The sequence below is a fragment of the Nasonia vitripennis genome, assembly GCF_009193385.2.
Source record: "Nasonia vitripennis strain AsymCx chromosome 1 unlocalized genomic scaffold, Nvit_psr_1.1 chr1_random0002, whole genome shotgun sequence".
NCBI classification, from domain to species: Eukaryota; Metazoa; Arthropoda; class Insecta; order Hymenoptera; family Pteromalidae; genus Nasonia; species Nasonia vitripennis.
In genome coordinates, this window is record NW_022279588.1 from 1103710 (window position 1) to 1126145 (window position 22436).

A 22436-nucleotide genomic window follows, 5' to 3' on the forward strand; every position below is an offset into this window, starting at 1 on the left:
CATTTTCGTAAATAAAATAGCGATAAAAGCTATAGGGAGTAGGGTCTCTCGAGTATGAGGTATACAATCGATCCGTTCATTTTGAGTCGGACAGCACAGGAGAGAGCACAGAATAAAATTGGACTTATAGTATTTCTAAATACTCTTTGTCTTTATCACACCTTGCCTTCCACATATTCCAATAAGTTGACTCTGGAAAGTGTGTGTACCTGGGTCGCCGTCTCTACCTGCGCGAGGATCGTATGGAAAGTGTGAGGGATAGTACCTGCGCAATCTGTCCGCGCAGTCGGGGGACTATCATATCTCAGTCCAAAGGAAAAAACAGCTAACGCTAGAAGCTGCATACATCTGCGTAAGATAGTTTGTATACCTATCCGAGAGTGATTCACACGCAGACTCTAGTATGCATAATGTCTCCAATACAATGCGTAAAGGCAAGGGAAAATACCTGTGCAAGGGTTGCCGTCTCTACCTGCGCGAGGATCGCAATAAAAGTCTAGCTGCTAATTAAAAAATACCAGATTTTTCTGGAGGATAAAGGAAGGCTAACCTTTCCCTTTCTTCTCAGAAAAAAAGCAAAAATCTAGCAATGATCAGTGCAGGTGGTGAAACACTTGCTGGGCTCTAGAGAAGGGCTCTATATGGACACACTAAGGTTGCTTGGAGAGAGGAAATACGGAGGAGGGGCATGAACCTATCACAAAAATTTTGTTTGGGACACGGAGAAGGGAAGATTGGGACTTATGCATACTGCGGTTACTGGCTCACTTTAAGAGGGAAGGGGGTGTTCTAAAAACCGTGTGTTCCAGTATGCCTATAGCCTATCTACTGTCGGTCCCTACGAAGAGTAGTACGGTTCATTATCGCCGCGAAGAGTAGTGTAGTTTACGTTTTTGTCGGCAAAGAGTAGTATAGTTCAGATTTTTGCAACGAATAGTGGTACAGTTCAGATTTTGCGGCGAAGAGTAGTACAGTTCAGATTCTCGCGTCGAATAGTAGTATAGTTCAGATTTTCCCGGGGAAAACACCGTACAAACTCTACAAAAAAATAACCCTACATCCTAAACAATAGTATATTTCGAAATATATGTGTACCAAGGTTGATAATAACGACTTTCACAATTTTTTTGAAATTCAAGATCTCGGGCTTAGCTATTTAGTAATGCTGGAAAAAATAATGTTCGCTTGACCCGGTAATAAATTACCCGGTGCGCAATAAAGGCTATTTTTTGGTAACTATTTAGAATTGGATATCGTACCAGTGATACACTTTTAAATAAAGGTGATTTTCAAGGAAAAAGCGTGCCAATTTTGTATTTGATTAGCAGATAATTTGTAGGTGAAAAGCATGTGACCTCTTATGTTTAAAACCTAATTTTTTTCGCATTTGATATAAGAAAATCATGTAACCTTTTATTACTTTGTTACTAAATTAATTGTAATGATATTTAATTATTTGACGTCTCATCAAGGGGCGCGACAGCGCCGCGCTGGCAAGAAAAAGTACGAAGTACGATTTGTCGACGGCGCAACCCTATATACTTTGAAATTGGGTTTTCTTAACCTTAAAAAAAATCTCGAGAGCATTTAAATCATTACTATTGCGCGTATGCGCAGTCTGTTGGTATCTACTTGAATATATTAACCTAATCTTTCATGATTAAAAAGATTCATCCAAAAATATTAAGTTATTAACTTAATATTGCAAGTTGAAAATTTGCTCGGTATATTTATTTTCGTTCAGAGTTTCCATCCTCTCCCGATTTTTTTTCGCCTCCTCCGGTGACGTGACTTCCGGTGAGTATTATATTAGGTCTTATACACCAGTGGTTAAATTGGTTCATCTATTTGACCGACATTCGTCTGCTACTCGGCGACACATGCGATTATATGCATATAATAATGCTATACGATTATATGCGCGATGCGATCAATGTCTAAAGCAATAGTAGCTTATTGTCTATCGAAGAGATCAAGATTTCATGAAGTGCAATAGCAAGGAGGATATGCTTTGTAAAAGATGTGGAATCTCCCAAAAAAACTTTTTTCAAGAGTGAAAACCTTGGCAAGAAAAAGACTAATAAACGTAGTGAAATCTCTAAATATTAAAATGTCAAGTAAATGTTTTTTGCTATACGCATTAATATATCATTTTTTGGGAAAACTAATTTTAACTTTAATTTTATATCTTAATGCGTATAGCAAAAACCATTTACTTGACATTTTAATATTTAGAGATTTCACTACGTTTATTAGTCTTTTTCTTGCCAAGGTTTTCACTTTTGAAAAAAGTTTTTTTGGGAGATGTTCATGACTTCAAGATTTTCGAAGAGTAAGAACGACGAACCAAACTAATTTAAAACGAAATCCAAGACTTTCGAACTTCATTCAATTTCAGAATAAAAATACATATACATATAGAGCAGAAACAAAGAATACTAATGTCAAAAACCTTTGATTATTGAAACTTGTGGTTTATTTGAGTTCTAATTTTAAATAATTCTGTTTTACTAGATACTAGACCTACTCACTAAGAAACGGGTTTAAGTTTAAAATTAAAACTAGATGACTATGACGGGTCTTCAGCCCCAGAATATGTAATGCTTCTTCGCGCTCTGGATTCTGGAGGCTAATCACGGATAAGATATTAAGGAAATGAAGTACTCGCAGACAATTAGAAATATAATTTTACGTGAAGATTAAATCGGCTTTTAACTATTTTGTGTCTTCCGGAGCAAAATCTACGATTTTTTCGATTCTGGCGTTGCCAGAGGAATTACGCAGGTGGATCTTGTTGAACTGGCTGCATGACTTCGAGATGACCTTCGCTACCCAAAACAAAAATATCACTCTGAACGTAAAATTTCCCGCTCTTTCTATTCCCGGAATAAAAAGATAGGGTTTCTATTTAAAAAATCAAAGTTGACCATGATATGACCTTGAAAATCAAGTTCAAGGTCAAATACTAGGTCACCATCAGACTTTCTCCTCAATATCCTACAACTTTTGTCTCCACCATTTTTTCGATTAGGGCTGTCCCAACGAGTTATCACCGGTGCCCATTTAAATTGGGTCACCCTGTATATTAGGGCACATCCTGCTTTCGGAGCGCCTCGTGTATTTCATCCTCTATCTGGCCAAATTGAATGCATTTTCGACATCCAACGTAACTATGGCGTAATACTTCTTTTTTCCTCCCTTCTATCTTTTCCCTGCTATCGCTGTTTGTGCAGTGTCAATCACTAGACTAACTGAGTACAAGGTTGAACGCTTCTTTCTAAAGCCATATGTGTGTTCTGCTAATATACCTTTTCTTTCTATGAAATGATCAATTCTGATGCAGATAATGCATTCCAGGATCTTGCCTGGGGTATCCAGAATTGAGAGCGGTCTGTATGATGAGGACTTGTGGGGTGGTTTCTTTCCTTTTGGCAAAAGCACTAGTCGCTGTTTCTTCAAGTTTGTGGGGGATGTTCCCTCTTCTAGACATATATTGTACAAGTCTACCAAGACCTCTATAGGCGTGAATGGCATGTTTCAATGCAATATTTAGAATGCCATCCGGTCCTGGGGCCTCGTTATTTCCTACCCTTCTGCAGGTGGCTAACAATTCACAAACTTCAATCACACCTCTTTCGATGACATTTAGTTCTTTCAGTTGCCTGGAGAAGTGCGGTGTAATACTTCCGGGCATTTTAGTGGAGGCACGTAACTTTCTTTAATCTTCTTATTATTACTATTATATATGGCCGACCCCAAGGGTCTTGTTCGACCCAGTCCTGTAATTCATTAAGGCACCGTCGTTTGTTTTCGCAGATTATCTTCTTAAGATTCCTTTTAGCATCCTTCATTTCTTGTCCGCAGGCATCTACTATTTCCTTGCCTATACCAGTTTTATAGTATTTCTTCCTCGTCCGTTGTTTTCGTCTTCTGGCCCAGTGTCACGCACTACGTGCACTCGCAATCTTCTTGTCCCACCAGTATACTGGTTATCGTTTACTGTATGCCACTCTTCGAGGCATAGCAGCGTCACATGCTTGGGTAAGTTTACCGTCACCTGCTCCGCTTTGCTGTTCGCTGGTCCATACAGTTGCATTTCTTCTAGTGCTAACAGGAACACCTCCGTATCATAATCCTTCATTTTCCAACTAACTCTATTGGTCGTTTTACTAGCGCTGGGTCCCTGTTTTAATATTCCTACCTCCATTATTACGGCCTGGTGATCACTATGTGTGTAGTACTAACTTACTGTCCATGAAGCAACTGAGCCAACTTTTAGCTGCATGTTCTTCCGTTCCGCACTTAAAACAGCATTTTCTTCTGTCGTACGTCTCTGGATACTGTTTTGCAATATGGCCAAAACCTAGGCATTTATAGCATCTAGGTGGTCGCATCTCTTGACCAATCTTCCTAATTCTGCAATTAACCCAACCTACGTTGAGCTTTCCCCTTGCAATTGCCTTTTGGATAATTTGGGCAGGCAGCTGTACGATGGCGGTCTGCGTATTTCTATAGATCTTCCGGAGGGTCTTCACGGACGTCTTCTCTACTACTTTTTTCTCTTTTGAAAACTTTCTATTCAGGGCTTCTAGAATATCATGTTTAGAGGTAAGCATGTCAAGGCTTTTCATTTCAAAGACCACTTCATGCTGAAGCCTCTTGATTGTGGCTTTTTCTACCAGCACCGCTTTAACCGCTTCTCGAAGTTCCTGCGTTTTTACTTCTTTGGTGCGTCGTAGCTTCAAAAGAAGATATCCTGCCACCGTTTTGCGTATCTTATTTACGCTGTTACCAAGTACCGTCAGATTGGAATCTGCTTTTATTTTCCCGAAAATATCTGCGTACGAATTTCCCTCAGCAGCTTTTATAACAAGTGCATCAGGCCTGATGGGTCTCTCTCGTGGTTTTCTAGTACCATTTTAGTTTTTGGCACCAGTGTCTTCATGTATCTCCTTTGTCCTCTTCTTATTTTTCTCCATTCTGGTGATAACCCACTGCCAGGGTGGGTTTGCCTTTTTTCCCAAAGACGCCTGTGATTTCTATTTGATGTAACTACCACAGAGTCTACTTTCTTATCTTTCCTTGTTCTCTTAGCGTAGTTTTCTTGTCGCTTTTTTACCTGGATTTGTGACATTGCCTTACGCTTATTTAGCGTTCTTGTCGTTACCGCGTTTGATGCTTGTATCATCTGTGATGCCTTGTCCTCCTTCTGGATATGCTACTGGTTCGGTAACATTTCCACTTTACTTAGCATTAATCCAAGGCTATCCTTGCTCTTGTCCAGCGCCACTTGTCCCCTTTTAGGCTGCTTAACCTGGATCATAATACTTGATAGATTGCTTTTAACAGACTTATAAATGTTGAATGCGTTTGACACAATATTATCCATAGAGTCCAGTCTGTCTTGGATCTTTTCCCATATGCTTTTTCGTTTTCGCTTAGCATTCCAGATTGTATTTTAGATTTCGAGAGCTCCTTTTCCTGGTTTCTCTCCTTGCTCGGCTGAATTATCCATCCAGCAATATCACGCGCTCGCCTTTGCCGATTGATCCATACTGGCTATGTGACCAGCCCCCCGTCTTGCCGTCAGCGGGAGCCAAAGGTGGTTCAGGTAACTTTAGCTCGCAACCTCAGTTTGCCTCCTTACCCAGGATCTCGTTTCGGCAGCTTACGGGTCGCACCGTACGGCAAACGCGGCGGCCTGATTTGGTTTCGGAACATATTTTATTTCTGCTCTACCCTTCGAGGTATATACCCTAGCAAGCTCTCTCTATCCGTCACCCGGGGGACGCGCCACACACGAATGTCAGGCTTTTCCACGTGAGGTATGTGTGTGTGTGCGTATGTGTGTGCGTCAGTACATGTTTTAATCATTTTTACGACTTTTCGCCCGCTCTTTTCAGGCCAGTCAAAAAAGACCACGTTAGGGCCGTTTTTTAGCTCTGTAATGTCCCATGTTCATATATACTCTGTATAACGCCTGTGCGATTGTATTCGTGCACTTATACAGACGACGTATACTAAATCAATTGCGACAGTATGAAATCGATCGCCGAACATCAGAGCGAGTCCTTTGACCTATGAGTGAGCACTTCTTACGCGCGGATAACTGACTTCCTTTTTTACATCATCCTTGCACATCCGATGTTGATTGGTCATTCGTTGCCGCGTTTCTTCTAATTTCACAACTCCGTGAATCGTCACCGAGGCTTTAAAAAGCCAGGCAACGATCCACGGAGCGCCTTTTGTACAAGTAACCTGTTGTTATGTAGCTGTACCTGATCAGCGAGTACGAGTGCTATCTCTCTGTACGCATTGCATTAAGTGTGTGCTAATCACTCAGACTCTGTGTACAAGATATAGTAAAACTCCTTGTTTTCTGGTGTGAGAGTCTGCATCGAACAATAGGCGAAGGGTCCGTCGGTAGCAGACTGGCGTTAGTGAGAAACCATACAGCAATGTAGATTATCTAAACATTTATCAGCCAGTAATCGTGTAGAATAAGACTAATCAGCATCTGCTGTGCCAGGAAGATTTCAACATCCAGGTCACGACAGAGAGAGAGAGAGAGAGAGAGAGAGAGAGAGAGAGAGAGAGAGAGAGAGAGAGAGAATATATACAAATATTGCAAGTTTAGTTCATTTATAGAAGAATCAAGCGTAATCACAAATAAGCCATTGCACGACTATAATAACAATACTATCATAAACCTTATAAGAAACTAATATTGTTGTTAATAACTAAGAACATCCTTAAAACAACCTACCAACTATTGAGAAGATAATAGAAGGACAAAATACACTTGCTGTCTACACCATAAGCTACACAAGGTAAGAGCAAGCAACATAGCCGCGGTCATTTCGTTGTCCGCGATTCTACAGTGTGACAATACGTCTAACAAACCAACAGCGTCCGTACGAATCAAATCTGTCCACTTTAGCAGACAGCGCGGATAGAACAATATCCGCGCAGATCATCGTCCGCACAGACGAGTAGCGTAGGCGCACTTAGATCTCACAGTCCGCGCGTAACCTCTAGTAACAATAAAAGCTCTCGAGCTTATACTAGTTTCCAAATAAATAATTAATTATTTGTAGCACCTGCGCAGTCCGTCCTTATACCAAGCACAGTCTTTACAGTCTAAAAAACAGGGAAATCGTGCATGTATTACAAAAACTTCTTTTGTTAGCATTTTGCAGGTTTAGCATATAAATGTAGCCTACTTTATATTATTGAAACCTTTTTTGCTCCGCGTATATTTTTAAGGGTTCCGAAGAATTTCTGGCATTGCAAAAATGCGTATAAATGCAGAAAAACTTTTTTGATAAGTGAGAGAGTGTAGTCTCCATTATTGAGAAGTTATTTTGATCAAACAGATAAACTATCATAAACCACCGACATCGTCTGAATATTAAATCTTAAAAATATTAATTATTAAGTATTATTATATAAAATTACATATTATTCCAGAGGCACAACTCTTTTGCTTGAGCTCCAATTTGATGAAGAAGTTATAGACTATAAACCGGGGGATCATTTGGGAGTATTTGCTTGTAATCAAATAAATCTTGTGAATGGTATATTAAAAAGATTAAGTTCATTCGAACAGGATGTTCCAATTGAATTACAAATTCAGAAGCAAGTTCATACACCGAATGGTTTGTATCATATGTTCTATTTATTTACTAGCATAAGCTCGCTTTACTCGTGGCTAACATAACAATGTTTATTTATTTGTGGAGCATTTTTAAAAAAATAAGAATATTTGAAATTTAGAGAAATAGAGTCTGACTGCCGCGGTGAGGGGACGCATGTTTTTCTGTTGAGCTTTGTGCAAGTGATTGGTGGTATGAAGATCGGTATTAAAATAGAAAAGGAAAAAGAGAGGAGAGGAAAGGAGAGCTGAACAAAATTGTGACGAGATACGAGTCTCGCACATGTAAATACGTGTGAAGGCGGCCGCAATAGACGCGGCATGCGCAGCGATCGCGCGCGCAACGAACGAAAGGCGAATCCGCACGACGCGGATTGAGCGCGCGCAGGCAACATCTGCAGGGCGAGTCCGCACGAGCACGGAGCGCGGCAGCCGGCGAGCGACGCAGCGACGACGCGCCAGGCATGCGGTGCGCCGTGAACGCACCTATACACATCCGCGAGCTTTTCTAGAACGAAAACATTCTACTCGAGCTCCACTCCGGGTAGTATCGTGCGCACACGTTACTACAAGGAACAGCGAGAGATAGACCTACGCCGACGAAATCGTCTCGTGAGCCCACGTGATGATTTGGTAGACGAACCGAAACCCCAAACTCCGAATTGCCATCGTGAGCATAACCCGGAATACCCGAGCGACACCGGGCCTCGTCTACGTGAGCACACGGGGGCGACACTCGGTATAACCTACATTCCGACACACTGCTGCCACCCTCTGCCACTGGGAGCCAACAGGGTTAAGAGAGTCACAATAGTTCGGCGGGCGATTCGCCCGGTCGTGCACTCACGTCCTGGTGAAACAAAGGTAAATTCCTAACCAACAAAGCCAGCCTTACGCCGACATATCACGACTCGCTTTATCTCTGTGTGCACACAGGATAAAGAGAAGAACGAGACGAGCGACGAAGATTTGTGAAGCCGTGCTCCACAAATCCGAGGGATAACCTTAAAACACCGTGACACTATCCCGGCCGTTACTGTGCGCACACAGAGCGGTCAAGTTCGTTGTTACACGGCACATTCGGATCGGCGTAGCCGTACGTACACGACTCCACCGTACCGAATGAATTCCTAACCTCAAAATCCGCTACCGAACCGATACACCACAGCCACGAACATCGAATCATTCTTGTAACGAAATCACGGATATATTCTTGTAGATTGTTAACCGCGTTAGTTTAAACAATTCTACTTGTAAAGGTGAAGTATTTTTAACAAGACGCATAATTGATTTCTGTTTCAGCCGGGATTTAACAACTGATTCCAAATGCTATTGTTTAATTAAGAAATATATTTTGTTATTATTGAGAATATAAAAACCGACTCTTTTTTGCTCCTTTCCCTTATCCTGATCCTGGAACCCACTAACTATCCAGTCTCTTGGGGAAAGTTAAACCGTTACATGGCACTCGGACAGGGAACTGATTAAGAATATTTCGCCTAAAAAAAATTTTTTTTTTTACGTAAATTGTGCACAGAATTTCGTCTCAAACTAAAACCGGGAATTTTTTTTCTTTTATTTACGATGAGGCTTAGTTCGATTTACCGCCTCAACAAGGAGCAGCTTATCGCCGAACTGCGGGGGAGAAACCTCAACTGTGAGGGTGCCGTAGGATTTCGTCGGGAAAGCAGAAGATCCAACTGGGTATGATGAAGTAGCCGATTTGAAACAAGACCTAGAACTCGAACGCTACGAATTAATTCAACGAACGCTTGAAGAGACCCGCAACGCCGAACGCTCATCCACCCCGACTGGAGATTCACCGGAAATACCACCAGGAGAAAACAAAATTCTCGACCAGATACGCAAGTGGAACTGTCACTTTGAGGGAAGAGACGTCTACTCTTTCTTAGAACGGGTCCGGGAACTACAGGCATCGTACGGATTTACCGATGAACAGCTACTGCAAGGAGCCTCTGAACTGCTGCGAGAAGAAGCCCTGCAATCGTGAAGAAATTACGCCAGCGACTGTCGGACCTGGGAGGAGCTCAAAATCAGGTTAAGAAATTTTTATTTATCGAGCGGAGAACGACGGAATCTAACAAGACAAGTCGCCGAAAGGATTAAAAAACCCAACGAGAACATAAGGTCTTACTACAATGCATTGACGACCCTGATGAGAAGAAGGGGAGGATATACGTTGATAGAGCAACTCGACAATATATATTACAGTATGAAATCCGAGTTACAATTGCGGGTGCGCAGGGAAGAGATAACAGACGTACCTCAGCTTTTACAACGCATCGAACAGTACGAAGATATTGCTGCCAAACTGCGCGAACAAGAACGAAAAACTGCCATCAATAGCGCCTCCACAAGTAAAAACACCATCGACTATTATAACAGAGCCGAATGCTGTTGGAGTTGCAAACAACGCGGCCATTCCCGCGCTGACTGCAAAAATGTAGCACGGAAGTTCCGTTCTGTATGCGGAAAGGGCGGCGTTCTCATAAGAGACTGCCACGGATTCCCGGATCGTTCGGGAAACGCGACATGGGACGGCTCTACAGTAGCGGGAGACCGTCCCAAGACTGCCGATACCTCGTAAACGTACAAATAAACCATGATACGGTGCTGGCATTGGTTGACCCAGGGGCCGTGAGTTGGTTCATAACACCAGGAACCGCCATGATCAGACAAAATAACGGTTGGTGGCATGGGAAGCAAGAGACGATGGCTACACTGGCAGACGGCTCAACCACCGAGCTAACAGACTATGTGGAAGGTGAGGCGACAACCCTCGGCACCACCTTCAGGAACAAATTTATTATCATGAAAGGGCTACACTATGAGATGCTATTGGGGATGAACGCGTTACGCAAACTGAAGATCCGCTTGATCATATCAGGAAAGGAATTACAACCCGACCGGTCCCATATCACGGTACTCTCAGTCAGCGACGTCGGCATTCAGGAAATCTCGAAAGATCAACAGACACAAGTGGACGAACTCATCCAATACAAAAAAGAGCTCTTCGAAGGTATACAGGGCCCGACACCGCTCATCGAATACACAATAAAAGTAACCGAATCAAATTCAGTCAAAAAACGCTACTGGCCACGCAACCCCGCCATGCAACAAATAATCGACGAGGCAGTCGAAGAAATGTTACAGGAATATGTGATTGAGCTATCCGACAGCGCTTGGAGCTCCATCATAGTTCTCTCAAAGAAGAAGGATGGAAAGAGGCTTTTTGGCATCAACTTCCAGGGCATCAACAAAATCAGCATCAAAGATGCACACCCGCTACCACAAGTTCACGCGACACTAAACAAACTCCGGGGATCAAAGTACCGCACGATCGGCCTGAAAAATGGATACTGGCAAATACCGCTGTCAGAGGAAAGCAAGAAGTACACCGCTTTTACCGTTCCCGGAAGAGGCTTAATGCAATTTAAGGTTCTTCCATTCGGTTTACACTCGGCTCCAGCAGCATTCATGCGGCTAATGAACGCAGTCATCACACCAGATTTAGAACCCAATGTGTTCTGTTACCTCGACGACATAGACATTGTTACAGAGGACTTTGAACAGCACCTACAGCTGATTAGCGAAACCTTCCGCCGGTTACGAGACGCCAAGCTGAAGCCGAATTGGGAGAAAAGCCACTTTTGCAAAAAACAGCTGAAATACCTAGGTCATGTCGTCAACAAAGAGGGACTACATACGGACAAAGAGAAAGTAAGGGCAATCACCGATCTACAACCGCCAACGAACCTCAAGGAGTTACGCCGGTTTTCATGATTAACATCCTGGTAGAGGAGGTTTATTCCGCAAGTAGCAAAGAAAACGGCCCCCCTTAACAGGAAATTAAAGAAGAAAGTGAAATGGGAGTAGGGCCCCGACCAACAAGAAGCATTCGAAAGGTTCAAAGAAGACCTATTGCAAGCCCCAGTCCTAGCGTGCCCAGATTTCGCCAAGACATTTGTATTACAAACCGATGCCAGCAACGAAGGATTAAGGGCAGTCCTAACTCAAGAAGTGGAGGGAAAAGAACGGGTGATCGCCTATGCCAGCCGATCATTAAACCAGGCCAAACGGAACTACTCAGCAACAGAAAAAGAATGTCTCGCCATAAAATGGGGAATTTGGAAGTTCCGAGAATATCTCGAGGGCTATCATTTTGTCGTCCTGACAGACCACCAGACTTAAATGGCTCGAGAAGATTGACAATCCATCAGGTAGATTAGCACGATGGGCGATGGAATTAGCACAGTGGGATTACGAGGTCAAATACCAAAGAGGTAAAGATAACACCGTCGCAGATGCTCTATCCAGACAACCAGTAGCTGTATGCAACATCGATATCAAAACGAACTGCACATGGTACACAAAAAAATTGACTACTGTCTAGCAGGATCCAAAGACCTATCCGGAGTACTGCATCAAGAATGTAGCATTACACCGCCATATCCTACACACGTTGGATTTTAACGACACAGACGCGACCAAAGACTGGAAAATCTGCATACCCACCGAAAAACGAACCAAAGTTTTAAGAGAATGCCATGACGATCTGACCGCAGGGCATTTGGGAGTGGCCAAAACACTACAGCGACTGGCCCGAAGGTACTACTGGCCAGGTATGTTACAGGATGGAGCCAGGTACGTGCGTAACTGCATAAATTGCCAAACTTACATAGCTCAACAACAGACAAAAGCGGATACCATGTATGCGACCAACGTCGAACAGCCTTGGAAGATGGTCTCAATTGCTCTTGTCGGACCTCAACCACTCTCCAACAAAGGTAACATATGGCTACTGGTAATGCAGGACAGATTTACCAAGTAGGTAGAGCTAGCAGCACTTAAGAAAGCCGACAGCAGGGCCATAATCCGTCACGTAACGGAAAAAGTTTTCCTCCGCCATGGTTGTCCCAACACGCTAGTCAGTGACAATGGTCGACAATTTGTCAGCAGAGAATTTGAAGAATTTCTGAAAGAAAACGGGGTAAATCGCCGAAAAACCCCGCCGTTTAGTCCGCAATGCAACCCGGTAGAACGGACCAACAGTGATCGCCATATATGTAGGCAAACATCAGAAGAAGTAGGATGGAAATTTGCGCGAGCTAGAGTTCGCCTACAATACCGCTAGCAGCACGGCCATCGGCTACACTCCGGCATATTTAAACACAGGAAGAGAGTTTAGAACGCCAGGTAACCTTCACCAGAAAGTGGGATCGCAGCATACTACACCACTCTCCAGTAGAATTCAGCACATAAAGGATGCCATTGAATTAGCGAAGGCGCAAATGGTTCGTTAATTCGAAAAACAACAGAAGCATTATAACCTCCGGCGACGGGAATGGAAACCGAATATCGGTGACAAAGTAGTCAGGAAATCGGTAACTTTATCGAGTAAGGCCGACGCACAAAATGTCAAGCTAGCCCCAAAATACTCAAAGCTGCTTACGGTCAAGAAACAGGTGTCGCCGATTATATTTGATCTGCAGGACGACAGAGGGCGTTACGTGAAACATATACAAGTGAAAGATTTCAAGCCCTTCACCGACGCTGAACAGGAGCTATAAATGCGCCAACGACGAAAAACTACAGTCAGTCGTCAAACCAACGCCAAGAAGGATGGACAACCGGCTAGTCAAAAGCGCCCCCGTGAGAGCCATACCGATGTCGGTAGAGATATCGGTATACGCTAGACTAACTTTTTCCTTAGTAATTGTCTTACTGCTACTTATTTACATTTGTGTGTGTATATATATATATATATATTTCATTTATTTATTCGCTTCTTTATTTTATTATTTGTTTCTTATTTATATATTTGTTTGTTTGTACACATTTTTTATGTCTTTATACGTTATTGACATTGTCTTGTTATTTACCTATATTTAATATAATTTAATTAATTATGTATGAATTTCGAATTCATTTAATTTTTATTTTTGAATTTATTAATATAAAAAGGCCATTTCCTTGGTAGTCTATACTTCAGAAAACGTATGATACCACATGAAAGAGATCGAGACTTGAAAATTTGTTGATTGAATTTCTTTTGTACATATATTATTGTAATAGAAAAGTATTTACGCTAAAAATAGAGTAAATATTATAGAAATAAAAAATGAATATCATGTTAAATATTATAAAAAACAGTAAAGAAAGTAAAAAAAAAGATTGTTAAACAAATAGTTTAAATTTATTCGAATTTCTACGCAAGTTTCTAAGATATAGAGATATACCTGTTAGTGACCATTTCTAAATCACAACAAAGGTTACGGATTATTTAAATATACCATAATACCTTTCAAGTCACAACTATGTGTTATAATTTAAAAACACCTATTTAAAAATAATTATACTTTGTAAATGGCTTATCTATTAATGTATATGATTTAATGTATGTGTAAATGTTCGTTCCCGTTTCTATATTAACAATATTATAATAATTTCTTCTTGTAACTATTGTAATCAGCTTTTTGCAAGTATTTTTGGATCAGCAAATTTTTTTACCAATATTTTTCACGGGAAAAATTGACCAAACATAATCATTCATTGTTTCCAAATTATTCAACTACTCTATTGGAAAAAAATCAAAGCATCGTAAAAAAACCGCAAAAAAACCCTCAGATTTTCAATTTAAGGTACATATTGCTGAAATCAAATGTTTAGTCAAAAGTTATCAGAAATTTTTTATTTTTGTATGTTTACGAAAAATTGTTAAAATTTATACATTTTTTTTCGCTTAGCCGTTTTTTTATTAGATTCGGTATCACCGTGAGGGACTTGGATTCGTAAACTACATACAAAAATAAACATTTTTACCGTTTTTGAAGTTATTTTAAGTCCAAGCACTCTTCAAGCAAGACTGTTGTCCATTTTTTTTTGGATTCGGTCCCACTGTGCGCTGGTGACATTGCTGTAGTCAGTTGGGTAATACTCAAATCGTCACGCCAGTCTTGACGTCACCACCAAGGAACAGGGATGCCAACGGCCAGGATGTAGATGCCGCCGGAATTCCGCCAAGATGCTCCGCTGCGCTCCTAACCTCTCCAGAACACCACGAATTTTGAACAGTCTCCCTGGCTCTTTTTAAGGAGCCTTGCAATAATGCTCCTGCGCGTGGAGCCTGTGGGAGGCTAGTTATTCTTAAAAATATATAGACTCACACGGAGTCACTTAGAAAACTGGCAAAAACTGCGCTCGATGACGGAGCGATCTGACAAGCGTATGAGACTCACCTGGAGCTGACGAGAGAGAGAGAGAGAGAGAGAGAGAGAGAGAGAGAGAGAGAGAGAGAGAGAGAGAGAGAGAGAGAGAGAGAGAGCGAACAGACGGGTCGCACACAATCTCTTTAAGAACATCTAAAGCGGGAAGAGGACAACAAGAGGCAGAAAGTAAACAAACAGGTTAGAAAAGTCGTCAAGAACAGAGAGAGAAAAGTAAACAAAGGGAAGCAGGAAAGAAAGCAAAATGAGTGAAGGAAAGAAGCTAGAAGAATGATTGGTGTGGACGCTAGAAGAAATTAGAGAACTAGAGATAGTGATGATAGAAAAAGAAAGGGAAGACTAAAGAGTAAAGGAGATGTGGTAGAAGGAGCTCAAAGTCAAGGACAAAGAGATTAGCGAGATAAGAAAATAGAGAGGCTGGAAAATATGTCAACAGAAGTGGAGGTACAAGAAGGAGGAAAAAAGGAAGCAACAACTAAAGAAGAAAAATAAGAATAGAAAAGAAAGAAAGAGACACAAGAAGTCACTGTTTATCATAAAATGATTGTACTGGAGGCAAATAAAAGTGAAAGACTGGACAAAGAACACAATTTGAGAGGAAGTGTGGTGGATAGAAAAGGTGAGCGAAAACATGCTAAGAATAAGTTTCAAAGAGACAAGAGGGAGAAAGAAACTAGGGAATTAGAGATGGGTGGCTAGAGAAGAAAATTTCTATATATTAGACGAGTGACTAAGCATCAAAAAGAAAGAGAAGATTCCACTTGGTTAAAATGACAAGAGAACTAGAAGAGAAAAAAACAGAGAAAGGAGAAAAAATTAAACTTAAATTAGAAAATCAATGGATAAAGATTTGAGAAGGAAGGTACAAATGGAACAGGAAGGAAGGAGGACTAAAGAAAATTCCAGAAGAGGAAGCAGATGAGGAATCCGTTATAGAAAGCTGGAAGGAGGCCAAGCTCTGCGAGATCAGAGTACAGGAAGAGAGAACCAAACAAGAAAAGGAAAAGGAAGAAAAGAATAAACAGGAGCTTGAAAGAGCAGAAATAGAAAAGAAGGAAAGTGCACAAAAAAAGATGGAAAGCACACAGGAGAAAAGGAAGGAAGAAAGTTGCAAAGAGAAAGAAGAGAGCAAATGCCAGTGAACGAGGAAAGATAAAGAAGTAAAGATGCAATAGCGAGAGGAGGAAAAGGAAGGAAAGAAATAGGAAGCACCAGAGAAAGAAAGAGAGAAGAGAGGGGGAGCGAAGAGAATACACTACACGAACAAAAACACTGACATACACACATAAAATACACATGCATGAATAAGAGTACACACTACACAAACAGGGCACTAACGCAATCACAGACACAGGTACACAAATAATGAAAATTTAAAATAAAGGGAAACGAGCACAAAGATGTAAATAAAATACTTAATGTAAAATTGAAAACTATTAAGTTGAATAAACATTTTTATTATTTGAAATTTATATTTTTTGTTGGTGGTATTCTCTGTATGCCATATACTCTCTTATATTTCTATTATAATCTCCCTCTATATATCTTACCTAAAATTTTAATTTGAATAGGATCGAGCTCAGTGGGCCTCCTTCCCTTATCCTTTTGTGCAACACAAGCCCACCTTGTCCTCTTGTCTTCTATTATTTTAATTTCGCTTCTTGTCCCTTTGCTCCTACAGCGCCCTCGACTTTCACTCGTGCTCAAAATATCACCCTCGCTAGAAAAAGCCAATTTCTCCCCTAGTTGCTCAATATACTATTCCCCAATTCAGAATTCCAAAACGAATAAACATGCCAAGTTTTGTAAGTATATATAAAAATATATAAAAATAAAAAAAAAACATAGCGGCCACGAGTGCGGGCCACATGTTAAGGGCAGGAAATAAATCGTTCGTGTGTCATACTAAAAAGACAAGTGGAATTGTTGTGTGTATTTTTTGTGATAATATATACCACGCGAGTTGTTTTGAGAGAATTGATAAAGTAAAAACTCTAAGTGATGTGTTTATTATCTGCCCAAACCACGAAGATGTCAACCTAACCTCAAACGTAACTCAAGATCTGCTAAGCAAAGAAGTGAAAACCGTATTAGCTCAACTTAAGAAAACTACAATAAGTGAAATTAAGAATCAAATACTAAATGAACTCAATGATAGTAGTATGAGTGAAGAAAAAACCATAACAACTGCAGTTCCTCAAGGAACTATACAAGAACCGTTACTATTTATAATATACGTGAATGATCTACTGAGAGATATGCCAAATGATTCTATCCTGTCCTACGCTGATGACACCATCGTCATCTCGAGTGACGATACGTGGGCTAAGGCAGAGGAAAGGATGAATGAATATTTAAAAACCGTAGCGAAATGGCTAGCAGTAAATAAATTGTCTTTAAATGTAGAGAAAACGGTTGTCATGACATTTGGAAATTACTGTGATAGTGTGCCATTAACAGTTGATATAAGGCTAGATAGCAAATCATTAAAAAGAGTTGAATTCCATAAATATTTAGGATTAATCTTCGATTTTAACATGAAATGGGATAAACACGTTGATTATATTATAAAAAAATAAATTATTTGATCTTTATTTTTGCTAAAATTAAGAACATCATGGACACTAAAACACTACTTACTGTTTACTACGCTTTCTTTCATAGCATAATTAATTATGGAATAATTGCATGGGGCGGAGCTTATGGTACTTGCATTAAACTAATTCAAGGGGTACAAAATAAAATCATGAAAATTATTTGTAAAAGCAAATTTATAAAAGAAAAATACCCACTAAACGTAAAACAATTATTCCTTTATCAATCAATCTTGTACGATCATAAAAATCCAAGATAAAAATATATTAACTCGACGAGCAAAACAAGAAACAAAGATATTCAATACCTAAAATATCTAAGACAATAGCTACAAAGAATAGTTACTATGTAGCCATTAAAATTTTTAACAATTTAACAAGTGATCTGAAAGAATTAAGTAGTAGTATGCTACAAGTTAAAACAAAACTCAAAGAATACATCAAAGAAAATGAATGCAATATATTCTGGAAAAACTCTTAAATTTTAAGTACTAGTATTTTACAATTAACCAACGCAATGTAAGAGATCTCAAATAGAAATTTTATGTAAATAAGTACTTTTGAAAGTTATAGTATAAACTATATAGAAATGTATTATTAATAAGTATTTTGTTAAACATTAAAAAGTTTTATCATCGTTATTTGGGTATTCAAATTCAAAACTTTATTCAATTGCGTGTATTTTTGCAATGAATATTAGTAGCTAGAAAAGACAAATAAACACAATCATGAGTAACAATTTTTACAACAACAGTATGAAAGGGCTGGAAAGGTGGGGAGAACAACGAGTATGCAAAGTACATACTTGTTTTGTTTTTCTACTTTTTTTTCTTGTTTAGTTTTAGGTTAGTTTTTAAGCTTTTCTTTATACCATTTCCTATGTACAGGTAATTTTATTTACCTCTACAGGATGCCTTCTAAAGGCATTGTAAGTGGTTTGATAAATAAATAAATAAATATACACTCACACACACATCTATACGGACATTTTGCAAAAACACGTGATTCGAACTGTACAAACGACATAATGGATTTCTAACCTATCTTTAAGAGAGCAGAAAATTTTACTATTACAAAGCTTTCTCTAGGAGAAAGCAAAAAGTAGCTGTAAAGTTTCAGAATAGGCCTGACCTTCTACTAGAAATTATGTAGAAAACAAACATGATATAATGTCTAATAAGTAGTTTTACATACAAATTTGACACTAATAACCAAGTAAATTATATGTCTACTGATACGAACACATGTTGGTTTTAACTAACACTATTTTTTTTAATGGCCATTTTTTGATTTTTGAAAAACATTATTTTGCGTTTTTTTACTCATCCTATCGTTACACACAATTCAACTAAAATGCATTTAAAAGAGAATAAAATTATCTACTTTTCCTTGTTTGGTCCTCGGGATCGATTGCTTTGTTCGGCAGATAAAATGAAAAAGGGTGATTTTTTTTTTGAAATTTATATCTCTAAAACTAAACATCATAACCTCACGAAAAAAATAGGTCGATGGGTCACGTGCCAAATTATATCCCATTAAAATTTTAAGTGAGTTGACTACTTATTGCGACGGGGTGATCGTCGAGGTAGAAATCTTTCTCTCTCTTTCTCTCTCCACTGGACATCCCGTCCTTCAAGACGGAGACGCTGAGGAATTCATTTTTCATCAGCGCCTCCTACCTCTGGAACAGCCTTCCATCTCAACTTCGCGACACACTATCCATATCACACTTCAAACAAGCAGCCAAAAATTATTTCTTTAATTTGGAAAACACATAAACATCGCACAAACATACATACATTCTCTTTCATCTCATGTCATCTCTCAACATCACACACACCTTATACTATATACCCTTACACAAATTTTATTTATTCCTTTATCATAATACACTATATTTGTTATATGTACAACAAAATGTACAAAAATAAAGAGCAATTAATCTAATCTAATCTAATCTCTCTCTCTTCCATGCTACTTCCTACCAGGGCTGTACCACTCTATGAGTTAGTGGGAATTTGTTTTGTACTAATAGCAGTGGGAATTTCTTTTGTAAAACGGAGAGAGAGAGAGAGAGAGAGAGAGAGAGAGAGAAATAGCAGTCGAATGATCGACTGCTATTTCTCTTGAATTTTTAAAGCACGAGCCATCATCCAAACGAGAGGAAGGAAGATTAACAGAGAGTATTTACAGAGGTAGTTCAAGTGAAGTATTTGTTTAAGAATTTCATAGCCATACTGCCGGGAGTAGGCTTGCTTGATTTGAAGAGACATTCTGTGTAGCCATCGGAAGTTTCGTTCGCGAAAGCGTATTACTCGGGTTTAAGTTCGCCGCCGAATTCCAGTCGATGCTTTGTTGTGAATCACATAAAGATAAAGACGTGTGATTTCAGTGTGTCAAAATAAGGTGTCATAGTTTGTCTCCCGTTTTTACCCACGACCGAATCTCCTCAGAGATAAGGAGTTTCCAATAGCCGGCAACGTGTAGTGAATTTTGTCTAAAGTTAAATTCCTTCGATCTGGCGCCCGTTTAATAAATATGGTCGGGCGATATTGAAGCTAGTTTTAACAAGTGAATAGCGTAATCTCACGCCCGGATGTCCCTGAAAATCCACCTCGTTACATTATTTTTTCAATAATAAATCGAAAACTGAAAAGAATGAGTTTTTTTTGCCTCGATTACGGACGTAATAAGGCCATATTGCACTTGAGATTTTAGGAAAAAGTAGATATTTTATGTGTTCTGGTTAAGTTCATTTCGCAGCTTTCAAACCCCTATGGTTCTTAAGATATCAAGGTTTCAATTTTTTTTGAAAATTTTTTGATTCCTTATATCTCTAAAACAATGTAGTCAAATGCTTCAAAATTTTATTCGGTGATTTACCATAAAAAGGTTCTCAAAGTAAAGAGCTAAAGTGGTGGAGTTGCGGCAGGGACGGTAATCTATGGTGTGGCGGCGGCTGAGGTTGCAGTCGAGGTGGAGGGGGTTGAGGTCGTAGCCGCGGTAGAGGAGGCTGATTTTTGTGCTCTCTTCTGCTCTAGCAGACGCCTGCCTTTCTTGTGCCAGTCCACGTTGCAAGCCTGCGGCTCATAAAGCTCGGAATATTGGTAGAGGTGGCGCTTGAGTGCGGCTGGTCGCGTCTGCTTGCGAGGAGGAGGGCCAGGCGTCTTTGCCCCTGTACGCTTCGGTGATAGTTGCTGGGGCACCGTGAAGCTGTGCTTCAGCTGTTGCGGCGATGGTGTTAATGCCGGTTGGTTCGGCGATTTTGATGCTGATCGGTGTGGCTGCTGCGGTGCTGCGAGCACTAAGAGCCCCAGGTACGCTCTGCCGGCGTCGTGACGATGCGTGTGCGTCCCTCTTGCCGCGGCAGCGAGCTTGGCCGGGCTTAGCTTGGCTGGGGTGTACCGACGCGGGATCAGCACCTTTTTTGCTGCGTCCGGGACTGGTGGAGTGGCCTCGGTCCCGATTTTTTGGTCCCGCGTCCCCCAACCGGGCGAGGCCTGGTAGAACCAGCCCTTGGCAAACCGCTTGCTGCCGGGCAAGAAGTTAGCGCCGTTGCCTCTGCAGGTGCGTAGACACGGTATATTATACTGTTGTGTCCTTCTTAAAACGTTGTTCCTCGTTGGTTTTTAACTACTGTACACGTGCGCGCGCGAGAGAGAGAGAGAGAGAGAGAGAGAGAGAGACGATTATAATTGTCGCTTACCAACACTCTGCGATGCCTTCAGCCAGCACCGCCTCGTTCACCTGCGTCGCCTGGTCGCAGATCTTCATAGGTTCCATCTGCGACGACGACTCCCGCTTCCTCGACTTCGGCACCTGGGGCTCACTAGCTGTTGGAGTAGCTTCCATTTCAACTGATTAGCTTCGACGTAGCTCATTGCTGCTCTTTCTTCGGCACTTTGGCTTTTTGGAATTTGGGCGGCTGTCTACGGCCGCTGTTTTTGTTTTCGTTAGGTCGCGTAGGTTGCGAGATGTGTAAGGCATTTTATCGCGCATGCCGTGTTATTTTCTCTCTCTCTCTCTCAAGTTTCGTGCTTTTACTATGTCTTTTTTACTTTTTTGAGTTTTTTATGTTCCTGAATTATTCTTTCGTTTTTAGTAATATCAATTCACAATTCACGGTTCTATGTATATTAAAAAATTTTTTGTTGTTGATTTTTTATTGTTTTTCTATTTGTGAATGGTGTATTCAATCTTCAAAATATGACTTAAGATTATTTATGTGAAACTTTCCTCGCTCTTTTTTCGTATTTATATCTATTAGTAGATATGTATCTATTCCTACTTGTTTCTGGACCTCGTATGGTCCCTGGTAAATGTAAACAAATTTGGCTATTTTTCCGTTTTCCGCGTCGGATACGTTTAATGCTTTTATCATTACTTTGTTTGCTACATCTAATTCGAAATTCTCCGCGTGAGCGTTCTTTTTCGCCGCGCGTTTGAGAGCTATCCTATGTGCTTGTTTTTCGTTTGTGATTTCATTTTTTTCGCGCAGTATATATAAGTATATTTTTCATACTCGCATGGGTTTCCGGCCGAAATGTAATTCCGTTGGTATATAGTTCGTTGTTTTGTGGTGCGTTTCATTTATAAAATTTTGTATTATTTTTACGTATCGCGACCAACCTTTATGTTTGTTGCTTACAAACGTACGAAAGAATCGTCCTAATTCCCTGCGTACCCTTTCCACAATATTGCTTTGTGGGTGTCGGATAGATGAATATACGAATACGATGAATATATAAATTTTCCGCTCGTAAATCGCATCCCATGGTCGCATATTATCGCTTCTGGTTTACCGTACGTCGGTATATAATCTTCTGTCAATTTTTTGATTACCGCGAGAGCTGTTGCTTGTCGGAAAGGGTAACATACTACATATTTACTGAAAACATCTATGCTGGTTAATAGGTATTTTACTTTCCCCGCCGAGGTAGG

At 40.3% G+C, this 22436-nt stretch overlaps 1 protein-coding gene across 12 annotated transcripts in view; it reads left to right on the forward strand.

Annotated features, from left to right (window-relative positions):
• Positions 1–22436, forward strand: part of Nos (nitric oxide synthase) — a 1339001-nt gene that overhangs the window by 939223 nt on the left and 377342 nt on the right. For all 12 annotated transcript variants that reach the window (XM_032601207.1, XM_031933451.2, XM_032601209.1 and 9 more), the window contains 1 exon segment: positions 7471–7658. In XM_032601207.1, coding sequence (XP_032457098.1) covers positions 7471–7658 — 188 coding nt within the window.